This window comes from Bos indicus, chromosome 13 (assembly GCF_029378745.1).
Source record: "Bos indicus isolate NIAB-ARS_2022 breed Sahiwal x Tharparkar chromosome 13, NIAB-ARS_B.indTharparkar_mat_pri_1.0, whole genome shotgun sequence".
NCBI lineage: Eukaryota > Metazoa > Chordata > Mammalia > Artiodactyla > Bovidae > Bos > Bos indicus.
Genome location: NC_091772.1, coordinates 51,911,204 through 51,935,328, shown reverse-complemented (window position 1 = coordinate 51,935,328; position 24,125 = coordinate 51,911,204). Strand labels below are relative to the sequence as shown.

At 41.8% G+C, this 24,125-nt stretch overlaps 1 protein-coding gene across 5 annotated transcripts in view; it reads right to left on the bottom strand.

Moving 5' to 3' along the window:
- Positions 1-24,125, bottom strand: part of DNAAF9 (dynein axonemal assembly factor 9) — a 173,201-nt gene that overhangs the window by 66,567 nt on the left and 82,509 nt on the right. For 4 of the 5 annotated variants that reach the window (XM_019971938.2, XM_070802139.1, XM_070802141.1 and 1 more), the window contains 10 exons: positions 22,240-22,321; positions 21,249-21,285; positions 14,200-14,287; positions 11,359-11,435; positions 8,909-8,953; positions 8,494-8,539; positions 5,117-5,228; positions 4,053-4,123; positions 3,111-3,161; positions 2,442-2,529 (listed from right to left, as the gene is read on the bottom strand). In XM_019971938.2, coding sequence (XP_019827497.2) covers positions 2,442-2,529; positions 3,111-3,161; positions 4,053-4,123; positions 5,117-5,228; positions 8,494-8,539; positions 8,909-8,953; positions 11,359-11,435; positions 14,200-14,287; positions 21,249-21,285; positions 22,240-22,321 — 697 coding nt within the window. The remainder of the gene's footprint in view (positions 1-2,441; positions 2,530-3,110; positions 3,162-4,052; positions 4,124-5,116; positions 5,229-8,493; positions 8,540-8,908; positions 8,954-11,358; positions 11,436-14,199; positions 14,288-21,248; positions 21,286-22,239; positions 22,322-24,125) is intronic. The other variant, XM_070802140.1, reaches the window with a different exon arrangement.

Here is a 24,125-nt window from a genome sequence, read left to right as displayed (position 1 = left end):
CAAACCAGTCAATCCTAAAGAAAATTCACCCTGAATGTTCATTGGAAAGACTGACGCTGAAGTTGAAGCTCCAATACTTTTGTCTATCTGATGCAAAAAGCAGACTCATTGGAAAAGATCCTGATGCTGGGAAAGATTGAAGGTAAAAGAAGGCAGCAGAGGAAGAAATAGTATCACTGACTCAATGGACATGAATTTGAGCAAACTCCAGGAGACAGTGGAGGACAGGGGAGCCTGGCATGCTGTAGTCCATAGGGTGGCAAAGAGTCGGACATGATTTAGTGACTGAACAACAACAGAGATCTCAGGATAGACTGAATCTTGCTGGATAACTCAATACAGTGTAAGATTATTTTTTTAACAAGGCCTTTTGCTAAGAAGGTGAAAACTGATTTTGGCAAATATCCTTGCTAAATATTATAACTGGCTCAACTATGACAGAGTATAACTGTCTCTGTGTTGTGTCTACAAGCTGATTTTAAAACATTATGCAATTCTGCCTCAAGGCTGGGAGTACTGTCACACACACTCTTGTTTTCAGCAAATGTTCCTAACTTCCTGGTCTTCTGCACCAGGATCTGGAGAGGCAGGAATGCAGGGGCCACAGCACAGTCATGATAGTGAACGCTACCTGGCATTTTGTGGATCGAAAACCAGAACTCCTTGTGTTTTGTCTTCTGTGACAATGGAGAAGCTAAAGTTTAACCAGTGATCTGAGAACATGGAGAGCAACTTGCCACTGGAGAGAATTTTCAAGAAGAACAAATTATCCAGAGAGAGAATCTGCTTAGTAAAGGATGAGGAATTTGTGGAACAAAAAAGGCTTATCTAACATGGAAAGAATAGGACTCATAAGAATACGTTATTTTGAGGAGACCAAAAGGAGTATGGAATGAATCCCAGGAAATCCATGCAAGACCCACAGAGTTCTTGAGAACTTTAAATCAGCAGAAATACTGCCAGTTTGGATTGAAGGGGATAGAGAGAATAGAAAATGAAAGGAGCCTGTTGGACCCCCAAAATTCTAGAGGCAAGAAGCAGGCTGAAAAACTAATAAGCTACAAAGTGCCACCTTCACGAAAAGGAAGGATGACACAGGTATAGTCACAAACTAAGAGGGTAGAGTCATGAACCCAGGAGGCAGAACTAAGAGTTTAACAAGTAGAACAAAGAACCCAGAGGGCAGAGCTAAGGGTCTTGGAGGGCTATTCCCAGGCCTTGAAACCTAATCCAGGAGCTGGAGTTTGCCTAGCTTAATTTCAAAGTTGTCTTGGGCTTGGGACTCCTTTTTAATATAAATGTCTATACCCTATACCACTCCTACCTTGTACATTGGGAGGGCTAGGGAAGATAAAGAGCCTCTAATTTCACAGGTCCACAGATGGAAAGGAATCTTGTTCAGGAGCTGTACTTTATGAATTACAAGCCAGCGCCTCACCTACAGCTGATTTAGATAATCTTGATGATGAGATTTTTGGATTTTTCAGCTGGTCAGAGTTAAGACTTTGAATTGCTGCCATAATGGAATGAGGCTCTTGGATGGGGGTTGATTATATCTTTCATGTGAGAACTGTTGGGGTCAGAGGGCATACTATGGTAGGCAGAAATTTAAGACAGCCCCCATGACCTTCAGCCTCTTAGGTTACTCCAGTGTTTGTGTAACATCATATAGCAAAAAGGAGATTATGTGATTGGGTCTCCTCCAATCACATGAGCCCTTTATAAGCAGAGTTTTCTCTGGGTGGTAGAAGAGGAGTTCAGAGAGATTAACAGTGTCAGAGATTCAACACGATGCAGGTTCTTTGTTGCTGAGATGGGAGAGGGTCACAGGGCAAGGACCTCTGGAAGTAGGAGCTAAGACTGCTTCCAGCTGATAGCCAGCAACAAAAAAAAGAACCTTAGTTCTCCAGTCTGAAGGAAATGGACTCTGCAAACAACCTGGATGAGCCTGGGAGCAGGTTCTTTCTCAGAGACTCCAGAGATAAGCCCGCTGATGCCTTGACTTCAGTATTATGAAACCCTACACAGAAATCTAGCAAAATTTGCCTGGACTTCTGACCCACAGAACTGTGAGATAATAAATGCATGTTGTTTTAAGCTATGAAATTTGTGGTGATTTGTTACACAGATATAAAAAACTAATCCAGATTTTGTTTTGGCCCAACAGAACCTATTTCTGGACATGCTGCTGCTCTAGCCCATCCTGAGAGCAATCCTCAGGCAGCAACAAGAGGACCAGTGCAGTTGGCGGCAGTCCTTTCTAGCACAAGTCTCCTCATCTGGAAAATGGACAGATCAAAAGAGAAAAGCTGTGGGAAAACACTTCTACACTCAAAAGTTTTTTCAAATATCCCATGTATCATTAATTACAACATTCATGTCAAAACCTGTGAAAGAGGGACCCAGACAGAGTAAAAAACAGAAAAGTCAGAGCTGCTCACCTTCTTCAGGCAAAGATGGTGAATTACTAGAATAAAGGTATGCTCCTTCTCCTCTAGTTAGAAAAGTACCCAGGAAACACTCATCTCCCTTGAAAAAACAAACACAAAGAGCAGGTGATTTACAGCATAAACACTGACAGAATCAAAACTTCTGTCCACGTTTGTATGTCTACAAAAGCTGCTAAGTCAGCCTCAGATATACTCAACTTCTCTTCCAGTTCTTGGCACTTCTTGGCTCTTTGCCATATTACTGGCACCTGTGACTTATGCTGAGAAGAAAAATGTTAAGGTCCTCTCAGTCTAGGCACCATGGTCTGCAATGCTTGTCCATATTCCAGTAAATTTATATCCTCTGATAACAGAGGTGGCTTCTCCTTGGCCTAAAGCCTTGACCTTCAGTTCTATATGTCTCAATTTGAGAACTGCTTCTAAAAGTACTGAGAGATTTTGAAAAAACACGGAAAGGTTTAAATGGCAGTAAGAATCCCGCTTGTGTACTCCATACGTGGTTATTTCTAGAGCTCTGCTCTGAAGGGGAAGAATACAACAGGAATTGAGACAAGGAGGTATAGAACCCTTAGATTAGCAGTAAGATGAAATATGTTAACTTGTTTTTATAAATTGTTTACATTTCATCTTGACAACATTAAGAATAAGAAGTCTGCTTACCAGAACTGACTGCTGGGTTTTCTCAGACAATTTTACTTCAATATCTTCTACCTGTGTCCAAAAGGAGTACAGATTTTCAATTCACTGCTTCAAGGGCATAAACTCTGCTAGGTCTCCCCCTGTCTTCACATATTTCTAAGAGAGCAGTCTCTCTGTCAAATCCAGGGTTCTCAGGCCCTGATGGCTGGCAGACCTGGTTGCTGGATACCAGATGCAGAGCACAGGCCATGGTAGGCTCCCTTACAGGGACATGAAGTCCAGCTAAATGAGCCTACATTATGTGGAGAGAGTATGTTAGTCTCCACTTAAATTTCATTTTGGAGAAAACGAATTTTAGGGATGAAGGAAAGAGAACATACTAAAATATTTTGAATGTGTTCTCATTTAAACATGTTCACATTAGAGGATGACTTTTGCTTGTCTTTATTCAGTTCAGAATTGTAGAAACAGAATATAAACAAATTCTGAAATAGGTACTTAGACCATTACTAGTACTTTGTGTCCCAAGGCACCAGAGATTCAGACCGAGTCCCACAGATGAAGATGGGACCTTTCCACATGTAGAGACATGGTTGTAAAAACTCAGCAGCAACTATTCTGACAGAAAAGGGAGCACACGATCCACTTTTCACTTCCTGTGTGACCCTGGACAGGTTGGGAGATTTCTAAACCTCAGGCTCCTCATCTGTAAAATGAGGATATTAACTTCTTCCCTTGACAATTTAACAGGGACCCAGATAATTTACTTTCTTTTGGAACTTTCCCCAGATTACACGTTAATGAAATTAGATTCATTTGTATAGAGAAGAAGAGCAGAGATAAAAACTTCTATCTGAACAGTGGTTAGGTCAGGATCTGACATCCCACCAGAGACTCGTCCTTAAATTTTCTCCCCAGTTTCTCCACGTTTATCTCCGTTTTCACCTGATGAATGATACTAACCAGCCAGGAGCAGAATCTGGGTATGGCAGCTGTCAGGATTATAAAGCTGGTTTCTGTGATAACAGTGCCATCTGCAGGAAGACCACAGACATGTCGGTTACTGCCCACCACCAGAGCCCACCTTGCAGGCCCCTGACTGCTTCCCATCCTCAAGAGTGAGAGCTCCTCTTACTAGGATACAAAGTCTGATGCCTTCAGAAAATGAATTCCTCATATGGGGACAAGAACCTAATGAGGGGATGGAGAAAGGCTTCCTCATGTGATTATTCTTTTTAAGACAAATAGAAATACATATTTAAATACAGAGTCCTTTTCAATCCATGCTTTTAATTTTTGCCAAGGTAGTACAGGTGTTTGCATTAAAAAACCAAACAAAAATTATCAAGGTCATCAAGCTCTGGATATTATCATTCTATAGAATTTTTTGCTACCATAATGGATAAAAAAACTGATCTAACTATTGCTTCAAATTGTTTTTCCTGACTACTAGTAAGGCTGTACATATTCATATTCATACACACACAGTGGACCCTTGAACAATGTGGGGGCTAGTGGTGCTGACCTTCTACACACTTGAAAATCCATGAGTAACTTTACAGTCAGCACTCCATATCCACAGTTCCACATCCATGAATTCAACCAACCATGGAATATGTACTTCTGTAGTATATACTTATTGAAAAAAATCTGTGTAGTTTAAACTTGTGTTCAGGGATCACTTATGTACATGTGTGTGTGTATAAACATTAAAAATATATATATTATTTTCAAACACTCTGGTGAACTGCCTGCTCATATTTTTTGCCCATTTACCATTGGGTAGCTTGTTTCTTTCGTATCAATTTATAAAAGCTCTTCATAAATAAGGAAATACACCCTTTGTTTATTGCAAGTATTCTAATATTTTCACCAGTTTATTCCTGGTCTTTTGATTTAGACTATGGTTTGCCAAATATTACATATACATATATATATACACATACACACACACACACATACATATATATACACACATATATAAAAGGAAGTTCAAGTTTTGCTTTCCAAAGATGACATACACCTACCTTTTTCTTTAACCAAAATCTGAGATGTCAAAAATGATTCTGAGAACACCACAGATCCTAAGCACCCCCTTCCTCCCAGCAAGTCAGGAATGTCATAGATGGCCATACAAGCCTGTATCAAATGAGAAACCAGAGTTAGACCAGTTGTCAGTCCTAAACATTCAGGGAAAGATCCACAAGAAATAGACCACAAAATACTAAGCCACATGGCAAAAAAATACTTGAGAATTTCTAAGGAAAACTCAAGTTATCTTGAAATGCAACTCAAACTGGGAGATGACTTCAGGATCACCTAGGCTTCCTTACAATTGCTCCTAGGTCAGAGGCACACTTGGGCTAGAAGAAGAATATCTTTATGTTTCTATGCTATGCTATGCTAAGTCACTTCAGTCGTGTCCGACTCTGTGCGACCCCATAGACCGCAGCCCATCAGGCTCCCCCATCCCTGGGATTCTCCAGGCAAGAACACTGGAGTGGGCTGCCATTTCCTTCTCCAATACATGAAAGTGAAAAGTGAAAGTGAAGTCGCTCAGTCATGTCCGACTCTTAGGGACCCCATGGATTGCAGCCTACCAGGCTCCTCCGACCATGGGATTTTCCAAGCAAGAGTACTGGAGTGGGGTGCCATTGCCTTCTCCATATGTTTCTATAAATTCCCTCAAATTGCTTCTCCTGCCTGAAAAGCAATGTAACAGCCTTTCTTAACTGTGACCACTGCTACATTCTACTATGTCCACATGGTCATACATTCCTTCTTTGGTTTGGGCTCAAGTTCTGAACAAATCTGGAAAGTAAGATACAGGTTTTCACAGATATTTTTGGCTATATGTCAAAACATACAAACACTCCTTTCAGGACCAAAAAATCAAAAGAAAACTGTTCAAGCTTTTATGGCCAAGACAAATAAAAATAAGAGTCTTACATAGGTCAGGAGAAAAAAAAAAAACTGGAGCAACTCAGAGAAAGCTCCTGAATGGCTGGTAAGAAGGTTCTAATTTAGTTAAAAACTAGTGAAAATAAAATAATTCTGAGGACAACCTAGCAGAGGAAATGCAGAAAATGGTATAAACCAGAGTTGGAGTCTGAGATGACTGTGAAAATCTGGTGAGGGATACGAAGTAAGTTGCATGATAAGCCCTCCCAGGTTCCTGCCCCTCCTGGCCTGACACTGCTGAATGACCAGGTACAGAGCTCCTGAAACTAGAGTTCATTTTCATATCTTGATGTCCTTGTGTGGGACCCTGCTCTACCCTTAGGACAGAGACAAAAGACCTTGGCCTACAGAAGAGACTGAGAGATTCTAAAAAAAAAAAGGTGGCAGAAGAGTTGAAAGGAAAAAAAAAAAAACACCATAAAGTCCTTTCATCCATGTTGTCATGATAAAGAAATGCATAAAACGATAGGCTTTATATTTTTGTTAACTTTCTTATTAGGCTGAACAACTAGAAGTGAGGTGAAGTTGCTCAGTCATGTCTGACTCTTTGTGACCCCATGGACTACAGCCTACCAGGCTCCTCTGTCCATGGAATTTTCCAGGCAAGAGTACTGGAGTGGGTTGCCATTTTCTTCTCCAGAGGATCTTCCCAACTCAGGGATTGAACCTGGGTCTCTCGCATTGCAGGCAGATGTTTTACCGTCTGAACCAAGGTTTATTTAAATTTGTTTCAAAGAATTTTGAGTATCTGAAGACACAGAACCATCCTGGGCTACATGGTTCCTCTTATATGACAATGATCAATTCAGTTCCCAAGTCAATTAGAAAGACAAATCCTGTAGCTCCTAATCCCCACTTTCTTATTTGGCCTCTGGTGTTCAGGAAGGGGAGAGAGGACATTAAAAAGAATATATGTAGTATTTTTTAGGCACTTGCTACGTACTTCCCATATGTGGCAAGGGGACAGAAAAAATATGAAACATGGTTCCTATCCTCAGGAAACCTATAAAGTAAAGTTGGAGAGATAAGAGCATTCCTACACATAAGTCAACATGTGACACACTATAGAATTACTCCCTAATTTATGTAGTATAACCTTCGAGTACTCTAAGAACACAGTACTTGTAGGGAGAAGTCAGTAGGGCAGGCTTAAACGAAGAGGCAGAGCTTCATCTCTGCCTGGAAGGGAGGACAGGATTTGGACAGAAAGCACCAACATCCTATTTTTTCTTTCCTATTTCATTAGCTGCTGCTGAATGGGTACTTAACACAGTACTGAACTCCTAATCACCAGCTCCAGTGCAAAACACCTTCCAGAGCATTGCATAAGAGTCTAAGAAGAGAAGTAAGGGAATCTAAAGTCTAGCAAGGAGACAAAGTAGTATCTACCTAAGCATCAGAAAGTATTCATTTTCCAGTCTTAATAATGTTACAAAAAAGGCTCAATTAGTTCTAAAAGAACAACAGAAAATGCTGACACAGACAGGGAGCAGGTACATTATAAAAACAGATACTCACAACCTTAAAAAATTACTCATGTTGTCCTACTCTCTGTAGATAACACTACTGCTTGTCCACTGATGATGGCAATGAGCATGCATTTTCTCCAAGTCATCCACCCCTGTGCACCCAGTTCCCCATGATCAAAATCTCACTGAAATTAAGTTCAGGCAGGAGTCACAGAATGGACATAGGATGTATCTTGTACCCACATACACTACAACCAGAATCTTGGCTGGATATCCACCATCCTCTTATGCACTGCTTGCCAATTTTCTTTGTATCAGGATGCACTGGGGCAGGATGCACAGAGGATTCAGATGTGACTGGGAGCAGCTAGTCTAGAAACTCTGGCTGCTGAAGACCACCCCAGGGACCAATATTTCTGTATCTCTAAACCCATTCCCCTGGCCCATTAGTAGAGAGGTCAGAAAGCTCTGCTCTGACTACCCCATTTCACCTGTATGTTTTTTTTTTAATGTTAGGTTGTTTTTATTTCCACAAGCTCCTCTTAAATAAGGGCATCAACACAGGGCTTGGAACATAGAGAAGCCAGTGAAAACCTGGTCTGTGTTGAGGTAGGCTTGTCCTCAGCTCCCATTTCCACGTGAGGTCAGAGAAATCTCAGCCACTTGAAAGAAGCCTTCTGAACCTCAGGAAGATATATTTACCATCCCCCGGTGCCCCCTCCCCCTCCCCTCCAGCTAAGATTACACCGAGGGGTGCCTAGACACAGACATGTGGATGTGGTGAGCCTGGTACAGCTAGCTGCCTGGCACCCTCAGAAAGCACAGATTCACCACTGCTGCAGCTGGAAGAGTAGTGAAGACAACTAGCTTTCTCTAGTGGGCTACCTAAGACCCTCACCTACTCCTACCTCACCCCTTGTAGATGTCCTTTATAGGCCATTCCTTGCCACTTGACCTTTAACAGCTCTGCTTACCGTCTTCACAAAGTATAAGCTATCTTCACTGTCCAGAGGCACGATTCTAGAAAAGGAAATTGATGGGAAAGACATGTATTAGATTTACAATGTTCTCTATTTTTCAACTTGCAAGCAATTCACACACTTAGATCTCTTTGGAGCTTTTTCAAAACACTGGGTTGCATGTATGCAAAATTCCACTCAGACGGAATCAGATCCACCCCCGACCCTACTCTAGTCTTTCCATGGGAAGCAGTCAGGATAGAGCGGTCTCAGCTGAGCACACCCAGCTTTGAGCCCAGCCCTGGAGTGATGCCACTGCCAGGTGTGGAAGGGTGAAAAGATCATCCACGATAGCAGTTACACGGTAGCCTCTCTTAGTTTGCTCTTAAAACTTGCCCCAAATGAGGACACACCATAAACACATACTTACCTTCCCTGATTATTCACAGCATGTATATGAAAAGCCATCTTGGAGCTGTAGACCCAAAACAAAACAAAAGTCAGTCTGCTTTTGCGACCACTGTATGGCAAGCTCTTTAAACACCTGCCACTGCAATGCACCTGTGCTGGGCCCTCAGAGCCCCAGTGAGATATGGCATGTCGCTACATGCCCTAGGGTTTCATGCCATCAGCAAATGCGGGGCTAGTGTCTGACTCCAGTCATGGCCCTGCCTCTGTGCAGATTCTCAGGACTATCTTGACTCTCGAACAGAGCAGGAGAGAACTACGTGACTACTGCCCACGACAGACTGAGAGAACCTCTACGTGCCCCAGGCCTCTGGCCCACGGCCCTGACATATTCTCCTGATCCTCTTCCTCTCTTCAACACCTGTGCAGTCAAGCTGCCATCCCTGACTAGAGCCAGACTGCTACCCACAATCAACTGCTGCTGTATAATCAAGACAGGACTTCAGAACTGAGGAATAACCAGATAAACCTTTTGGCATCAACTCCTTTTGTAAAAGAAAGTTTCTAAATTGAATTGTTTATCTTTTCGCTGTAACAAATGCTGGTCAGTCATATGCTAACTGCCTTTGTTCCTCTTGGGAGAATTTGCTAATCTGATGCAGTTTAAGAGAAGCAACCATGTGGAGAGAAAAGTGGAGTTCTAGAGTGGAGAACTGGCTCGCGAAGATTCTTCCTATCGCCTGGGTGTTCTCCTCTTGTTCTTTTCTCTAGCCAGGGTGGGACACTGCCTCCCCACCCCAGCCCCATGTAGGAGGCCACGGGATTGAGAGGTGGCTTGCCCCAGAAAGGCAGAGTGTTCTAGGCAAGGTGCCAAGGACAGGAGGAATGGATGACTCTGTCAGCCATGCCAATGGTAACAGAAGAGAACTCACTGAGACAGCAGCTATCATTCACTTTTCCAATCACTCTACAGGGCAGGAGTATGATCAAACAGATGCACAGAGAGCTCCCTATCTTGCCCAAGTCACCCAGTTGGAAGGCAAAGAAGCTTCCTTAAACTCAAGTCTGTCAGGAACAGATAGTACGGGTCAGCACACAGCCTTAAGAAACCAAACTTCCTCTAGCCTTCTCTTATGGCCAGAGATATGAGCCACAAGACCCAGAAAAAAGGACAAGAAATCTTAAGCAAGCCTAAAGCTTTGTATCAAAGAGTTCTGGCTCATTACCACTCACTCCTGGAGCTGTAGCCAAAGAATTCTTGTTAGTTTATTAACTTAGTTTTCTAAATGTTCCTTCTCACTACCTAGGGCTGTAGACATAAGAAAATGTGGGGCATGGAGCCAAGGTATCACAGTGCACATCCCAGAAGTGTTATTTATTTATTTATTAAAAATATTTATTTGCTTGGCTGTACTTAGTTGCAGCACATGGAATCTTCCATCTTTGTTGCAGCATGTGGAATCTAGTTCCTTGACCAGGCATAGAACCTGGGCCCCTTGAATTAAGTCCCTCCAGAAGTATTTTATTTTTATCTATTAGCTATTTTATTTTTGGCTGTTCTGGATCTTCATTGCTTCATGGGATTTTTTTCTAGCTGTGGTGTGCAGGCTTCTCATTGCAGGGGCTTCTCTTGTGGCGAACAGGCTCTAGGGCACCTGGGCTTCAGTAATTGTGGCTCTTGGGCTCTAGAAGCAAAGGCTCAGTAGTTGTGGCACACAGGCTTAACTGCTCTAAGGTATGTGGGATCATCCCAGACCAAGAATCATACCTATGTCTCCTGTGCTAGCAGGCAGATTAATTTACCTCTGAGCCACCATGAAGCCACCTTTCCCCTCCACAACCCAGAAATATTCTTAAAGAAACTTTCTAATATTGGTGTCTTTGGTCTCCTTTGCAAAAAAGTACACCAAATGGTCCTAATATGGGACAGAAGGTTGAGTGGACTAGGTTCCTGAAGGTTTAGCTATGGACAAAGACTACACAGAGATCCACTGTGACATGCCAGGTGAGTGATGGCAAGACTGCCAGGAAGCCAAATTCCTAGATCATCTAGACGCTGAGACATGGCCAGGCTCAGGGGTTTCTACCATCTGAGAGGCAGATAAGGTCTAGGACAACTCTCTTCTAAGCAGTGACCATTTTCATGTGCCCAAGGCCCCTCATCATCACCACTAACAAACCTCACCATTCATGTCCCCAGCTTCATCTTTTAAACCTTGGAATCCACATCTGTCTGTTCTAGCACTGATATGTCTCCCATTCCAGCCTAATCAGCGTGTCTGATTCTGAAACAGTTCCTCCATCCTTGGCTTCTCAAATAAAGCCCCGATCATGAAAGACTCTCCTTCATATACTAATGATTTACCAGAACATTCCTCAAAGGAGAGACAGAATATCAAATACACGGGAGAAAGTTTTAAAAATACAAACATTAAATAAAAGTTTTTATTGATAATATAGGCCACTGCTTACCGTAAAGTTGCCTTAAACTGCATCAACTCAACGGAATTTAACCCAGATCCCAGGGTCTGCTCAGCTACCTCCTTGGCCTGTAAAACCAATAATAAAACAGAGACAATTAGCTTTCACAGCAGGAAAGAGTACATTTAGCTGTGAGGAAAGGGCCCTTTTTACATTTGGTTGGTTCAGGCTGGGTTCACATGTTGTTCAGTTGCTAAGTAGTGTCTGACTCTTTGTGGCCCCAGGATTGCAGCATGCCAGGCTCCCCTGTCCTTCACTATTTCCTGAAGATTGCTCAAATTCATGTCCATTGAGTCGGTGATGTTATCTAATCATCTCATCCTCTGCCATTCCCTTCTCTTGTGCCTTCAATCTTTCCCAGCATCAAGGTCTTTTCCAATGAATGGGCTCTTTGCATCAAGAGCCAAAGTACTGGAGATTCAGCATCAGTTCTTCCAATGAATATTCAGCATTCATTTCCTTTAGGATTGACTCATTTGATCTCCTTGCTCTCCAAGGGACTCTAAAGAGTCTTCTCCAGCACCACAATTTGAAAACATCAATACTGTGGTGCTCAGCCTTCTTTATGGTCCAACTCTCACATCGGTACAGGACTACTGGAAAAACCACAGCTTTGACTAGATGGACCTTAGTCAGCAAAGTGATATCTTTGCTTTTTAATACACTGTCTAGGTCTGCCATAGTCTTCCTTCCAAACAGCAAGCGTCTTCTAATTTCATGGCTGCAGTCACCATCTGCAGTGATTCTGGAGCCCAAGAAAATAAAATCTGTCACTGCTTCCACTTTTTCCCCTTCTATTTAGCATAAAGTGATGAGACTGGATGCTGTTATCTCAGTTTTTTTTATCTTGAGCTTTAAGCCAGCTTCACTCTCTTCTTTAACCCTCATCAAGAGGCTCTTTAGTTCCTCTTTACTTTCTGCAATTAGAGTGGCATCATCTGCACATCTGAGGCTGTTGGATCTTTCTCCCAGCAATCTTGATTCCAGCTTGTGATTTATCCAGCCCAGCATTTTGCATGATGTACTCTGCTTGGAAGTAAAATAAGCAGGAGGACACTATACAGCCTTGTCATAATCCTTTCCCAATTTTGAGGCAGTCAGTTGTTCATGCCTGGTTCTAACTGTTGCTTTTTGACATGCATACAGGTTTCTCAGGAGACAGGTAAGGTGGTCTGGTATTTCTATTTCTTTAAGAATTTCCAGTCTGCTCTGATCCACACAGTCAAAGGCTTTAGCATGGTCAATGAAGCAGAAGTAGACATTTTACTGGAATTCACTTGCTTTCTCTATGATCCAATGAATGTTGGCAGTTTGATTTCTGGTTCCTCTGCCTCTTTGAAACCCAGCTTGTACATCTGGAAGTTCTTGGTTCATATACTGCTGAAGACTGGCTTGAAGGATTTTTGAGCATAATCTTACTAGCATGCGAAATGAACTCAACAGTATGGTAGTTTGAACATTCTTTGGCATTGCCCTTCTTTGGGACTGGAATGAAAACTGACCTTTTCCAGTCCTGTGGCCACTGCTGAGTTTTCCAAACTTGCTGGCATATTGAGTGCGGCACTTTCACAGCATCATCTTTTAGGATTTGAAATACCTCCGCTGGAATTCCATCACCTACACTAGCTTTGTTTGTAGTAAAGCTTCCAATGTCCCTTTGACTTCACACTCCAGGATGTCTGGTGATAGGTAAGTGACCATTACCACCATAGTTGTCCAGGTCATTAAGATCTTTTTTTTTATAGTTCTTCTGTGTATTCTTGACACATCTTCTAATCTCTTAGAAGAGATCTAAGAGATTAGGAGAGATTAGACATCTCTTCTAAACTCTTCTACTTCTGTAAGGTCCTTACTATTCACATGGAAACACTTCATTCAGGCAGGTTGGCACTGGAACCTGATCTGGTGAACTGTAATCGGCTGGGATGGTGCCATTATGAGGCCTGGAAAAATGCTTTCTCCTACCCTCTCCCTAGCTCTTGGGGAGGGACCACTGCCCTCAGTATTTCTTGCCCAGATGCTATCAACATGCAAATAAATAAAGTTAAAAAATCAGTTAAAAAACAAAGGTGCAGAATTGATATCAAAGAATAACCTGTTGTTTTGCATAAGCTTTCAGTCCAAGGGCTGAGAAATCCCAAGTCCTGGGGGGATTCAAGTTCAGTGAGGAGGGAAGATGGCAAGGAACTGGTGACTAGGCTACAGTCTCTTTGATATCTACAACACAACCTTTCCAATGTCAAATGATTTGCTTCAGGAGAGGTCCTATTGGCAATAGGAGGAATCAAGCCAACTTGTCTCATCTGTTACTGGGTTAGATACAGAATCCAACTCAGCACGGCAGGTTAACCACAAACAGCAAAAAAGAAAATGGTCAGAAAAAGAGAACATACATGCCTATCAAGGAGAGGCAAGTTAGCTTTTCTAGTCTTTAGTTAATTTTTTAGAAGAAAGAATTATAGGAAATCAATTTATGTAGCTCAAAACAAACTGATCTAACTTTATTAAAAGTCATAGCAGAATAATCTCTATTTCTTTAATTTTTTTAACTTTTGAAATCATTTTAAACTACTAAATAAAACAATATACGATAGTTTGATTTTTTTTTTTAACACAATCAGATATCTACAAAGAACTGCTAATCAGCTGTCATCCATAAGACAACAGCAGGTCCCAGGCATCACAAGCTTAGTACTCTTAAGGCATCTCTTTATCTGGTGCCCAAGCTCACACACAAAATTAAGTATAAAAAGGTGTCCAAAGGTAAAACAAATGGATAAGAAGTTTCACATTAAAATAACCAAGGAAAGAGAAATGTGGTATTGAAATTACCTTTATGAGACTGGAAGTTTTAGCATAACATGCAATGGCAGCCAAAACAGCCTCAATAACAGTAGCATATACCTGTGACAAGAGCCTACTTTAAAAACAGAAAATAAGGGTTACCTATAGCATCACAAGGTTTCATCAAAAGCTGCATGCACAAAAATGACATTCTCCAAGAAACTGATTTTGAAACACAGAAAAGTATAAAAACAGAATTTGTTGATTTCTAGACCTTTTAAAAGCTGTGTGCCCCATTCCAACTTTTACTTTGCTCTTGTTAAACCATGATAAGAATCAGCTTTTTAAAAAAAATTATTTTTAATTGAAGGATAATTGGTTTACAACACTGTGTTGGTTTCTGCCATACATCAACATGAATTAGCCATAGGTATACCTATGTCCGGGAGAAGGCAATGGCACCCCACTCCAATACTCTCGCCTGGAAAATCCCAAGGACAGAGGAGCCTGGTGTGCTGCAGTCCATGGGGTCGCTAAGAGTTGGACACGACTGAGTGACTTCACTTTCACTTTTCACTTTCATGCATTGGAGAAGGAAATGGCAACCCACTCCCGTGTTCTTGCCTGGAGAATCCCAGGGACGGGGGAGCCTGGTGGGCTGCAGTCTAGGGGGTCGCACAGAGTCGGACACGACTGAAGCGACTTAGCAGCAGCAGCAGCAGCATACCTATGTCCTGCAGAGGAAATGGCAACCCACTCCTGTATTCTTGCCTGGAGAATCCCATTGACAGAGGAGTCTGGCAGGCTACAGTCCATGGAGTCTCAAGAGTTGGACATGACTTAGCAACTAAACCATCACCACCATACCTATGTCCCCTTTCTCTTGAACCTCCCTACCACCTCCCAACCCATCCCACCCCTCTAGGTTGTTACAGAGCCCCGGTATGAATTCCCTGAATCATACAGCAAATTCCCATTGGCTATCTATTTTACATATGGTAGTGTATATGTTTCTATGTTATTGTCTCCATTCCTCCCACCCTCTACTTCCTCCCTACTGCCCACCCCCATCCCGCCCCGTGTCCTTAAGTCTGTTCTGTATGTCTATGTCTCCCGTGCTGCCCTGAAAATAGGTTCATCACTATCATTTTTCTAAATTTCATATACGAGTTAATATACGATGTTTGTTTTCCTCTTTCTGACTTACTTCACTCTGAGAATCAGCTTGTTTTAATTCTGCTCAAAAGACCAATTCTCCCTGTTTGTGATTTAACAGAAGAAAATGTCAACTACAAATTGCCAAGGGCAAATGCCATCTGTCTCTGAACCCTGTGCTGCTGCAGCTGTTACCTTTGACATGCCCTGAAGGCAGTCCAGGGTGGAGGTGAGACACTCTGCTCCAAGGAAATTGGTGGAACAGATCTTTAGATAGTTTGGTATTTTCAGGAATTGATCCCAATGCTTGTATCTCCTCACATCTAGAAAAGTACTAAATCCCTTCATGGTGACATCAGCTCCTGGTGACTAGCAGAAAATCTTTTGTAAAGTTAGATTGACTGCACTGAACTCATCCTTCACAAAAATTATATACATTGACCTTCCCCCACTGGCAATGTGCAGCAGTCTCTCAGAACTATCTGAGCTGCTGTCTCCTGGGCTGCAGTCCTCATTTTGCCTCAAATAAAACTTAACTCACAATTCTCACGTTGTGCCTCTCTTTTTAGTTGACAAAAACTGTATGAGTACTCTGATCCTCAAAGAGGACCTGAAAGGCGTCAAGACACAGAATTGCTGCTTCTCCAGGAACCAACCACACCACAACTTCAAGTAGTCTCCTCCCCTGCTAAGGGCTGGTTGCTACTGGAACCTCAGAGTAGGAGCCCTCAGGGGACAAAAGAGATTATCTGACTGCAAAGACAGCCTCCATTTAAATGCAAATTAACAGGTTGGTGGCATCTCTGACTCAATGGACATAGTGTTTTAGCAAACTCCAGGAGATGATGATGGACAGGGAAGCCTGGCGTGCTGCCATCCACTGGGTTGAAAACAATCGGACATGACTTAGTGACTGAAAAACAACAGCCGTAAACCACTTTCTAAATATCAGATTTAGAGAACAGAGAATGCTTCTGAGGGTGTTAGGTAAAGAGTCCAAAATGGAGATTAAAAAGTGGCACTAAAAGGCAAATAAAGAAATTAAAAAGCCCACAAAAAAACAGAATTGAAAAAGCCCGTGAAAAATAGAACAAAGGGAAAATCTATACCAAGGAGCTTTGGTGGGAAAAACATGCCCAACACGCCCCCTTCCCTAGTTGGTCCTGGATACAAGCCCTGACTGACATGAGGCAAAACAAATCAGACTCCAAGCCCTGCTTGGGGGCAGGAAACAAGGACATAAAAAGAGAAACCTAAAATGGGGTGGGACCCACTCCTTTGGGGTAGGTCGGCTCTCACATCTTGGGGAGTATATTTTTCATGTCATGTGTTTAATAAATCCTGCCTACTGAGCTTTATAGTCTATTGTTTTACTTCTTTTACTGTGACAAGACAAGGACCAAGGGAAGAACCACACCTGACAAGGGGAAGGACCCCCTGGCCCTGCCTAATCTTGCTCTTCTTATCTGACTTTGCACTTCCCAAAGCCATTAGAAGAAGGGTGTTTTCTTTGCCATATGGGGAATGCCATGAAGATCTCTAGAAAATCCCAATCTGGTTCCCTATTGGGTAGAGTTATTCAATCTGCATTTTGGGCCAGCTAATTCTTTGTTGGTGAAGATAGTCAAGTCCACAGGGTCACAAAGAGTTGGACAAAACTTATCAACGGAACAACAACAATTCTTTGTTGGGAGGTCTGCCCTGTGTATTATAGGATATTCAGAAGCATTCCTGGCCTCTCAGTAATACCCCCAGTTGTGACAACCAAAAATGTTTCCAGACATTGCCAAATATCCCTGGGGGTGGGGGCTGGGAAGGGACTAGTGGGAGTGGTGCAGTAAAACTGCCCTTGGTTGAGAACCATTGCCTCAGGAGACCCAGGGTCTTATTAGGATAATTTACAGAGAGAAGGGGGCTTCCCTCGTTGCTCAGTACTGTCTGCAATGCAGGAGACCCAAGTTTGATCCCCGGGTCAGGAAGATCTCCTGGAGAAAGAAAACAGCAACCCACTCTAGTATTTTTGCCTGGGAAATCCATGGACAGAGGAGCCTGGCAGGCTACAGTCCATGGGGTCCCAAGAGTCAGATACAACTTAGTGACTAAACCAGCACCACTACCTGCAGAGAAAAGGGGCTCATTCACAAGGCCTTAAAATGTAAGGGAGGTATCTGGCAAGTAACTGTTTAATCTAAGAATATGCCTATGTTTAAGCCTGAGAATCCTGTAACAGGTAAAGGAAGGCAAAAGGAGGGAGTTTGATAGCAGGAAGGATCAGAGAAATGATTTGGTCATTCTCATCTTATAAACAAAAAAAGTAGGGCCTATAGCAGTGCAATAAGTTGTCCAAAGCCATAGAAAATGACACAGTTGAACTCAGGTCTGCTCTTAGCCTTGTGCTTTTCCATTGTGTCACACCACACTGCCAATTTCCTTCTTGGCTTCCACACCACACCTTTTTATGGCAGATAAGAGACTGGAGTTGGGTAGAAGAAAATGAGAAACAACACATAACAAAATGACAGCTCCAAGGTTCAACATATCCTGAAGACTGTTGACTAGGCTACAGCAGAGGGGTATGTCCTGGTAAGGAAGGTGTCCAGCAGGGACACTGTCCACGAGCTTGGTCACTTTCAGACATGACAAGAAGCCTTCACATCTCAACTCTAAGGGCAAAGATTTATAGAGGCCAAAAATATATAGATACCCTTCCTCTCTTCCTCACCCAGCTGAATTCAAATATCACTTAGTACCATTAGTCAGGCTGACACCCTGCCTGGCTTTCTCCTATACAGACTCTCAGGCAAGAGTTCAATACAAAGCTTCCTGACTTCTGACTCATAGAAAGGGCTGGACAGGAGTCCAGAGACCCATGATTAGGGAAGTGCCTGCTCTATGCCTGGATAGTGCTGCTACTGCCTTCACTAGGACTCCATTAGGCCGCAGTTCCACTAGCCCTGTGACTTAACAAATCATCTGATGTGGGCCCAAGCACCACTTAACATCCGTCTCTGAAGTATAGTACCAATGGATTTGGTTTAGGCAAAATGTCTAAGGGTCCAGAATGAGGATCCAGGGCAATGGTTAAGCACAGCTGGCACGGAAGTACAAGCAGGTACAAAGCAAGATAATACATATCCATCAACATATGAGAATGTGGTTGACTTGCTGCTAAAAGAAAGAAAACCCTGACAATAATCTATACATACTGTAACTGCAGCTACACAAAACCTGTATGTATAATTAAAAAACAACAAAAAGGTATATATTAAGATACTAATAGGCAGTGTCAAAGAGGAGGAATTACAGCTAATCTTATTTTTTTCCCTTTATTTTCAAATTTTCTAGTGTGACTATATTACTTTATATGTTTTGGACAGAGTCATATGGGTCCTACTCTAGAAAGTCTGATTTAGTGGTTTTGAGAAATACCATAGCCTGGGAAACATATCTTTTTAAAAAGATCCTTAAATGATTTTCTGTGGTCTGTCTCCTACCTTTGGGAAGCACAGACCTAAAGAGTTTATGCCAGGATATCTAATTAGGTAATAACAGAACTCTATTTAATGTTCATATTTCTGAATGAAAATCCCTTTATAGAATTCAGAGATTCCTGAATTATTATGGACTGATTATGTCCTTCCAAAATCCACAGAGATACCAAGGGAACATTTCATGCAAAGATGGGCTGGATAAAGGACAGAAATGGTATGGACCTAACAGAAGCAGAAGATATTAAGAAGAGGTGGCAAGAATACAGAAAAACTGTACAAAAAAGATCTTCACAACCCAGATAATCATGATGGTGTGATCACTGACCTAGAGCCAGACATCCTGGAATGTGAAGTCAAGTGGGCCTTAGGAAGCATCACTACGAACAAAGCTAGTGGAGGTGTTGGCATTCCAGTTGATCTATTTCAAATCCTGAAAGATGATGCTGTGAAAGTGCTGCACTCAATATGCCAGCAAATTTGGAAAACTCAGCAGTAGCCACAGGACTGGAAAAGGTCCGTTTTCATTCCAATCCCAAAGAAAGGCAATGCCAAAGAATGCTCAAACTACTGCACAATTGCACTCATCTCACATGCTAGTAAAGTAATGCTCAAAATTCTCCAAGCCAGGCTTCAGCAATATGTGAACCATGAACTTCCTGATGTTCAAGCTGGTTTTAGAAAAGGCAGAGGAACCAGAGATCAGACTGTCAACATCCGATGGATCATGGAAAAAGCAAGAAGAGTTCCAGAAAAGCATCTATTTCTGCTTTATTGACTATGCCAAAGCCTTTGACTGTGTGGATCACAATAAACTGTGGAAGATTCTGAAAGAGATGGGAATCCCAGACCACCTGACCTGCCTCTTGAGAAACCTATATGCAGGTCAGGAAGCAACAGTTAGAACTGGATATGGAACAACAGACTGGTTCCAAATAAGAAAAGGAGTACGTCAAGGCTGTATATTGTCATCCTGCTTATTTAACTTCTATGCGGAGTACATCATGAGAAACGCTGAGCTGGAAGAAACACAAGCTGGAATCAAGATTGCCGGGAGAAATATCAATAACCTCAGATATGCAGATGACACCACCCTTATGGCAGAAAGTGAAGAGGAACTAAAAAGCCTCTTGATGAAAGTGAAAGAGGAGAGTGAAAAAGTTGGCTTAAAGCTCAACATTCAGAAAACGAAGATCATGGCATCTGGTCCCATCACTTCATGGCAAACAGATGGGGAAACAGTGGAAACAGTGTCAGACTTTATTTTTTGGGGCTCCAAAATCACTGCAGATGGTGACTGCAGCCATGAAATTAAAAGACACTTACTCCTTGGAAGGAAAGTTATGACCAACCTAGACAGCATATTCAAAAGCAGAGACATTACTTTGCCAACAAAGGTCCGTCTAGTCAAAGGCTATGGTTTTTCCAGCGGTCATGTATGGATGTGAGAGTTGTACCATGAAGAAAGCTGAGCGCCGAAGAATTGATGCTTTTGAACTGTGGTGTTGGAGAAGACTCTTGAGAGTCCCTTGGACTGCAAGGAGATCCAACCAGTCCATTCTAAAGGAGATCAGTCCTGGGTGTTCTTTGGAAGGAATGATGCTAAAGCTGAATCTCCAGTACTTTGGCCACCTCATGTGAAGAGTTGACTCATTGGAAAAGACTCTGATGCTGGGACAGATTGGGGGCAGGAGGAGAAGGGGACGACAGAGGATGAGATGGCTGGATGGCATCACGGACTCGATGGACATGAGTTTGGGTGAACTCCGGGAGTTGGTGATGGACAGGGAGGCCTGGCGTGCTGCAATTCATGGGGTCGCAAAGACACGACTGAGCGACTGAACTGAACTGAAAATCCACATGGAAGCCTTAACCCTCAATGTTTGGAGGTACAGTTGGGCCTTTAAAAGGTAAAGTTAAAGGCAGTCCTAAGGGTGGGGCCCTAATCCAATAGGATTCGTGTGAGCCCATGAGCTGCAACTAATGAAGCCCATGCGCCGTACAGCCCAAGCTCTGCAACAAGAGAAGCTACAACAATGAGAAGCCCACACAATGCAGGAGTAACTTTCCCGCTCTCCACAACTAGAGAAAGCTCATTCTTTGTAGGGACAGAGACCCAGTGCAGCCAAAAAAAAAAAAAGAAATAAGGAAGCCTGGTTCTTCATTTTAAAAAAAGAAAAAAAGAAGAGTTATGGTATTTAAATGCATGGATGTGCAGGTAGGAAGTCTCTGAGTTCTGGAGAAGGAACAGATGGCAAACCTGGCAGAGTCTCTAGCCTAGACTCCAAGATGAGAGACAGGGTTGAGACATCTTGGGAGACCACACAGCTCTGCTCAGTCTTAAACCAAATGCCCTACCCAATGTCAATCTCAAAAGGAGGTAGATGTGATGGTCTCAACTTCTGAGTAACTTAACTCTGAGAAATAAAAAGTGTAATAGAAATGAAGACTTACATTTGTTCAGTTTTCTTGGGCAGTTTGTTGTCATCTCCTGTAAAAGAGGACCATTTATTACTAATGTGAGATTACAGGAAATGCAAACACTTTACAAGGAGACTAGAATTTCCTATTTTGAAGGAGATGTTAAGGACTGTATTTTTGTTTCTTTTGAGTTAAATAGTGTACACGTACAAGTAATAGTGAAACCTAGCTTCTGTGAATATCCTCTTAGACCTTTATCCTGGACAATGATCTTGACAACACACTCAGCATCACCACTAAATACCAAAGAGGACATGTGGAATCTTCAGCTTCAGAAAGTTTCTGCCTCTATATTTAATTTTTTTAAAAAGAAGGTATAAGTAAACAGGCTCAGTTCTACCTCTTTTTTTCATCTCAATTCAACTCAAGTCATGTTATGTTCAGAATTTCTCAGCTTACATAATAACTCTCAGGAGAAAACCTGGTTTCTGATGTACTCTCCTCTGTGGAACAGTGCTGGGATCCTCATTTATTCTTCTCTATGTCTCTTTGGAAGTCTGTAGCTTCTGGTTAGCCCAGCAAAGACGACAGCTTCAGTCAGCCTGGCCTTTCAAGAGCATTGACACTTGCTCCTGTCAATGTTCCCAGCTTATAGGTACCCTTCTACTGTGGCTCTTCCTCACTTTTCTCATAAGACTAATAGGCACTTGGCTGAGTCATCCAAGCTCCCACTGCAGCCCGTATCTCCTCCCACTATCTGCAACTGCAGCTGACTCATCTTTGCCTTCCCTCTGATACCAATTACATGGTCTTACATATGATTAGAACTAATATATACTGAGCTGATAATTATTCCTCCTGAAATACACTCTGTGTGAAATGTGTTAGGCACAACTCTCCACTTGGAACCAGAGAGGGAATTAGAGGCTATAAAATGTGCTTCTGAGGAAAGGAGTAAATCCTGAGTCCATCTCTAGTTCATGGGAGAATAGGCAAGCTGATGAGACAACTTACATGGACTTACCCAAGTAAGGAACATGAGTAGCTCCAAAAAAGTATGTTCTTGAACAAGCCAAGGGTCCCTTTGGTGAAACACATTGTACTACCTGGATGTCAGGAAAAAAAGTAAAAAAGGAGGAGGGACTTTACAAAGTGTGTAATTAATGGAAATGCATTTTATTTTACCAATAGCTGATTTATTAATTTTTAAAGGCATCCGACGCAATGGACCTGAGTTTGAGTAGGCTCCGGGAGTTGGTGATTGACAGGGAAGCCTGGTGTGCTGCAGTCCATGGGGTCGCAAAGAGTTGGACATGACTGAGTGACTGAACTGAACTGAAAAGGCATAGGGGAAAAGGTCACCTTTAACTGTTGTTTTCCCAAAGATATCTTTTGTGTGTTAACTTCGGCTATTTTGTGAGGTTGCTGTTGGGTCAGCCCAGGATGCTAAAGAATTAACAATTTAGAAGGAAAAGAAGACAAAATGTGCTTAGGTTTTGACTGTCATTAATATTTAGTCCAGATCTTTCACAGTGAGGACCTTGGTTGACATGATATGTAGATGTGGAGGGGCAGCTACAAACTCAGGAAAGGAGGTGATACCCAGGCCCCTCTCTTCATCTGTATTTCATCTTTGTACACAGGCCTTCCAGGAGAGAAAATAAGTTCTCTAGATTTTTTAATTCTTATTTTTCTTCCCTGCTTAGTTGTTCATTTATACAGATGGAAATGGATGTCCTTTTCTCCTTTGAAAATCCAACATCTCATCAGGGTTCCTCGGATAGTAGGTTCAAAATGCAAAAATGCTACCACAAGAACTAAAGGAAAGGAAATTAGTACAGTATATTAAAAATAGCTAAATATAACACAAATATCCATTCCTTCTATTTCACTCCACTGTTTAAGTCACAAGAGAAAATAATGGCATTTTTCTGTAACCCAAGTTATAGACTTGAAATGAAGATTTAATTCTGACTAATCTAAATCATACCATAGTGAATATGATCAACATAGTCATGAATCTAAATGAAAAATCATGTACATAATTCTAATTGTTGGTTAATAGGCTTATTTCCAACATGTTCCTTGGATTTCCAAATTTTCCCTAACTAAAGGCTTTTTTTCAAGGTGCCATGTATTTCAAATATGCTTCCTTAGATGATGTCAGAAATTCATGTAAGCATATATTAACCTAAAATTTATTTAAATGCAACTGACAAGGGATTAATCTACAAAATATACAAACAGCTCATACAGATCAATATCAAAAAAAACAAACAACTCAATGAAAAAATGGGCAGAAGATTTTAAATAATGAAAAAATTTCTTCAAAGAAGACATACAGATGGTCAAAGGCACGTGAAAAGATGCTAAACATGTTTAATTAGAGAAATGCAAATCAAAACTACAATGAGGTATCGCCTCACATTGATCAGAATGGCTATCATCAAAAGTCTACAAATAATAAATGCTGGAGAGGCTATGGAGAAAATGGAACCCTGCTACATCACTGGTTGGAATATAAACTGGTGCAGCCACTATGGAGAATAGTATCGAGGCTCCTCAAAAAACTACAAATAGAGCTACCACATGATCCTGTACTCCTGGGCACATATCCAGAGAAAATCCTAACTGGAAAAGATACATGCACCCCAGTGTTCACTGCAGGATTCTTTACAATAGCTAAGACATTGAAACAACATAAATGTCTATCAACAGATGATTAGATAAAGACGTGGTACATATATACATAATGGGCTATTACTCAGCCAAAAAAGGATGAAATAATGCCATTTGCAGCAACATGGATGGACCTAGAGATTATAACAGTAAGTGAAGTAAGCCAGAGAAAGATAAATACCATATATTATCGCTTATATGTGGAACCAAAAAAAGAAAAAAATACAAATA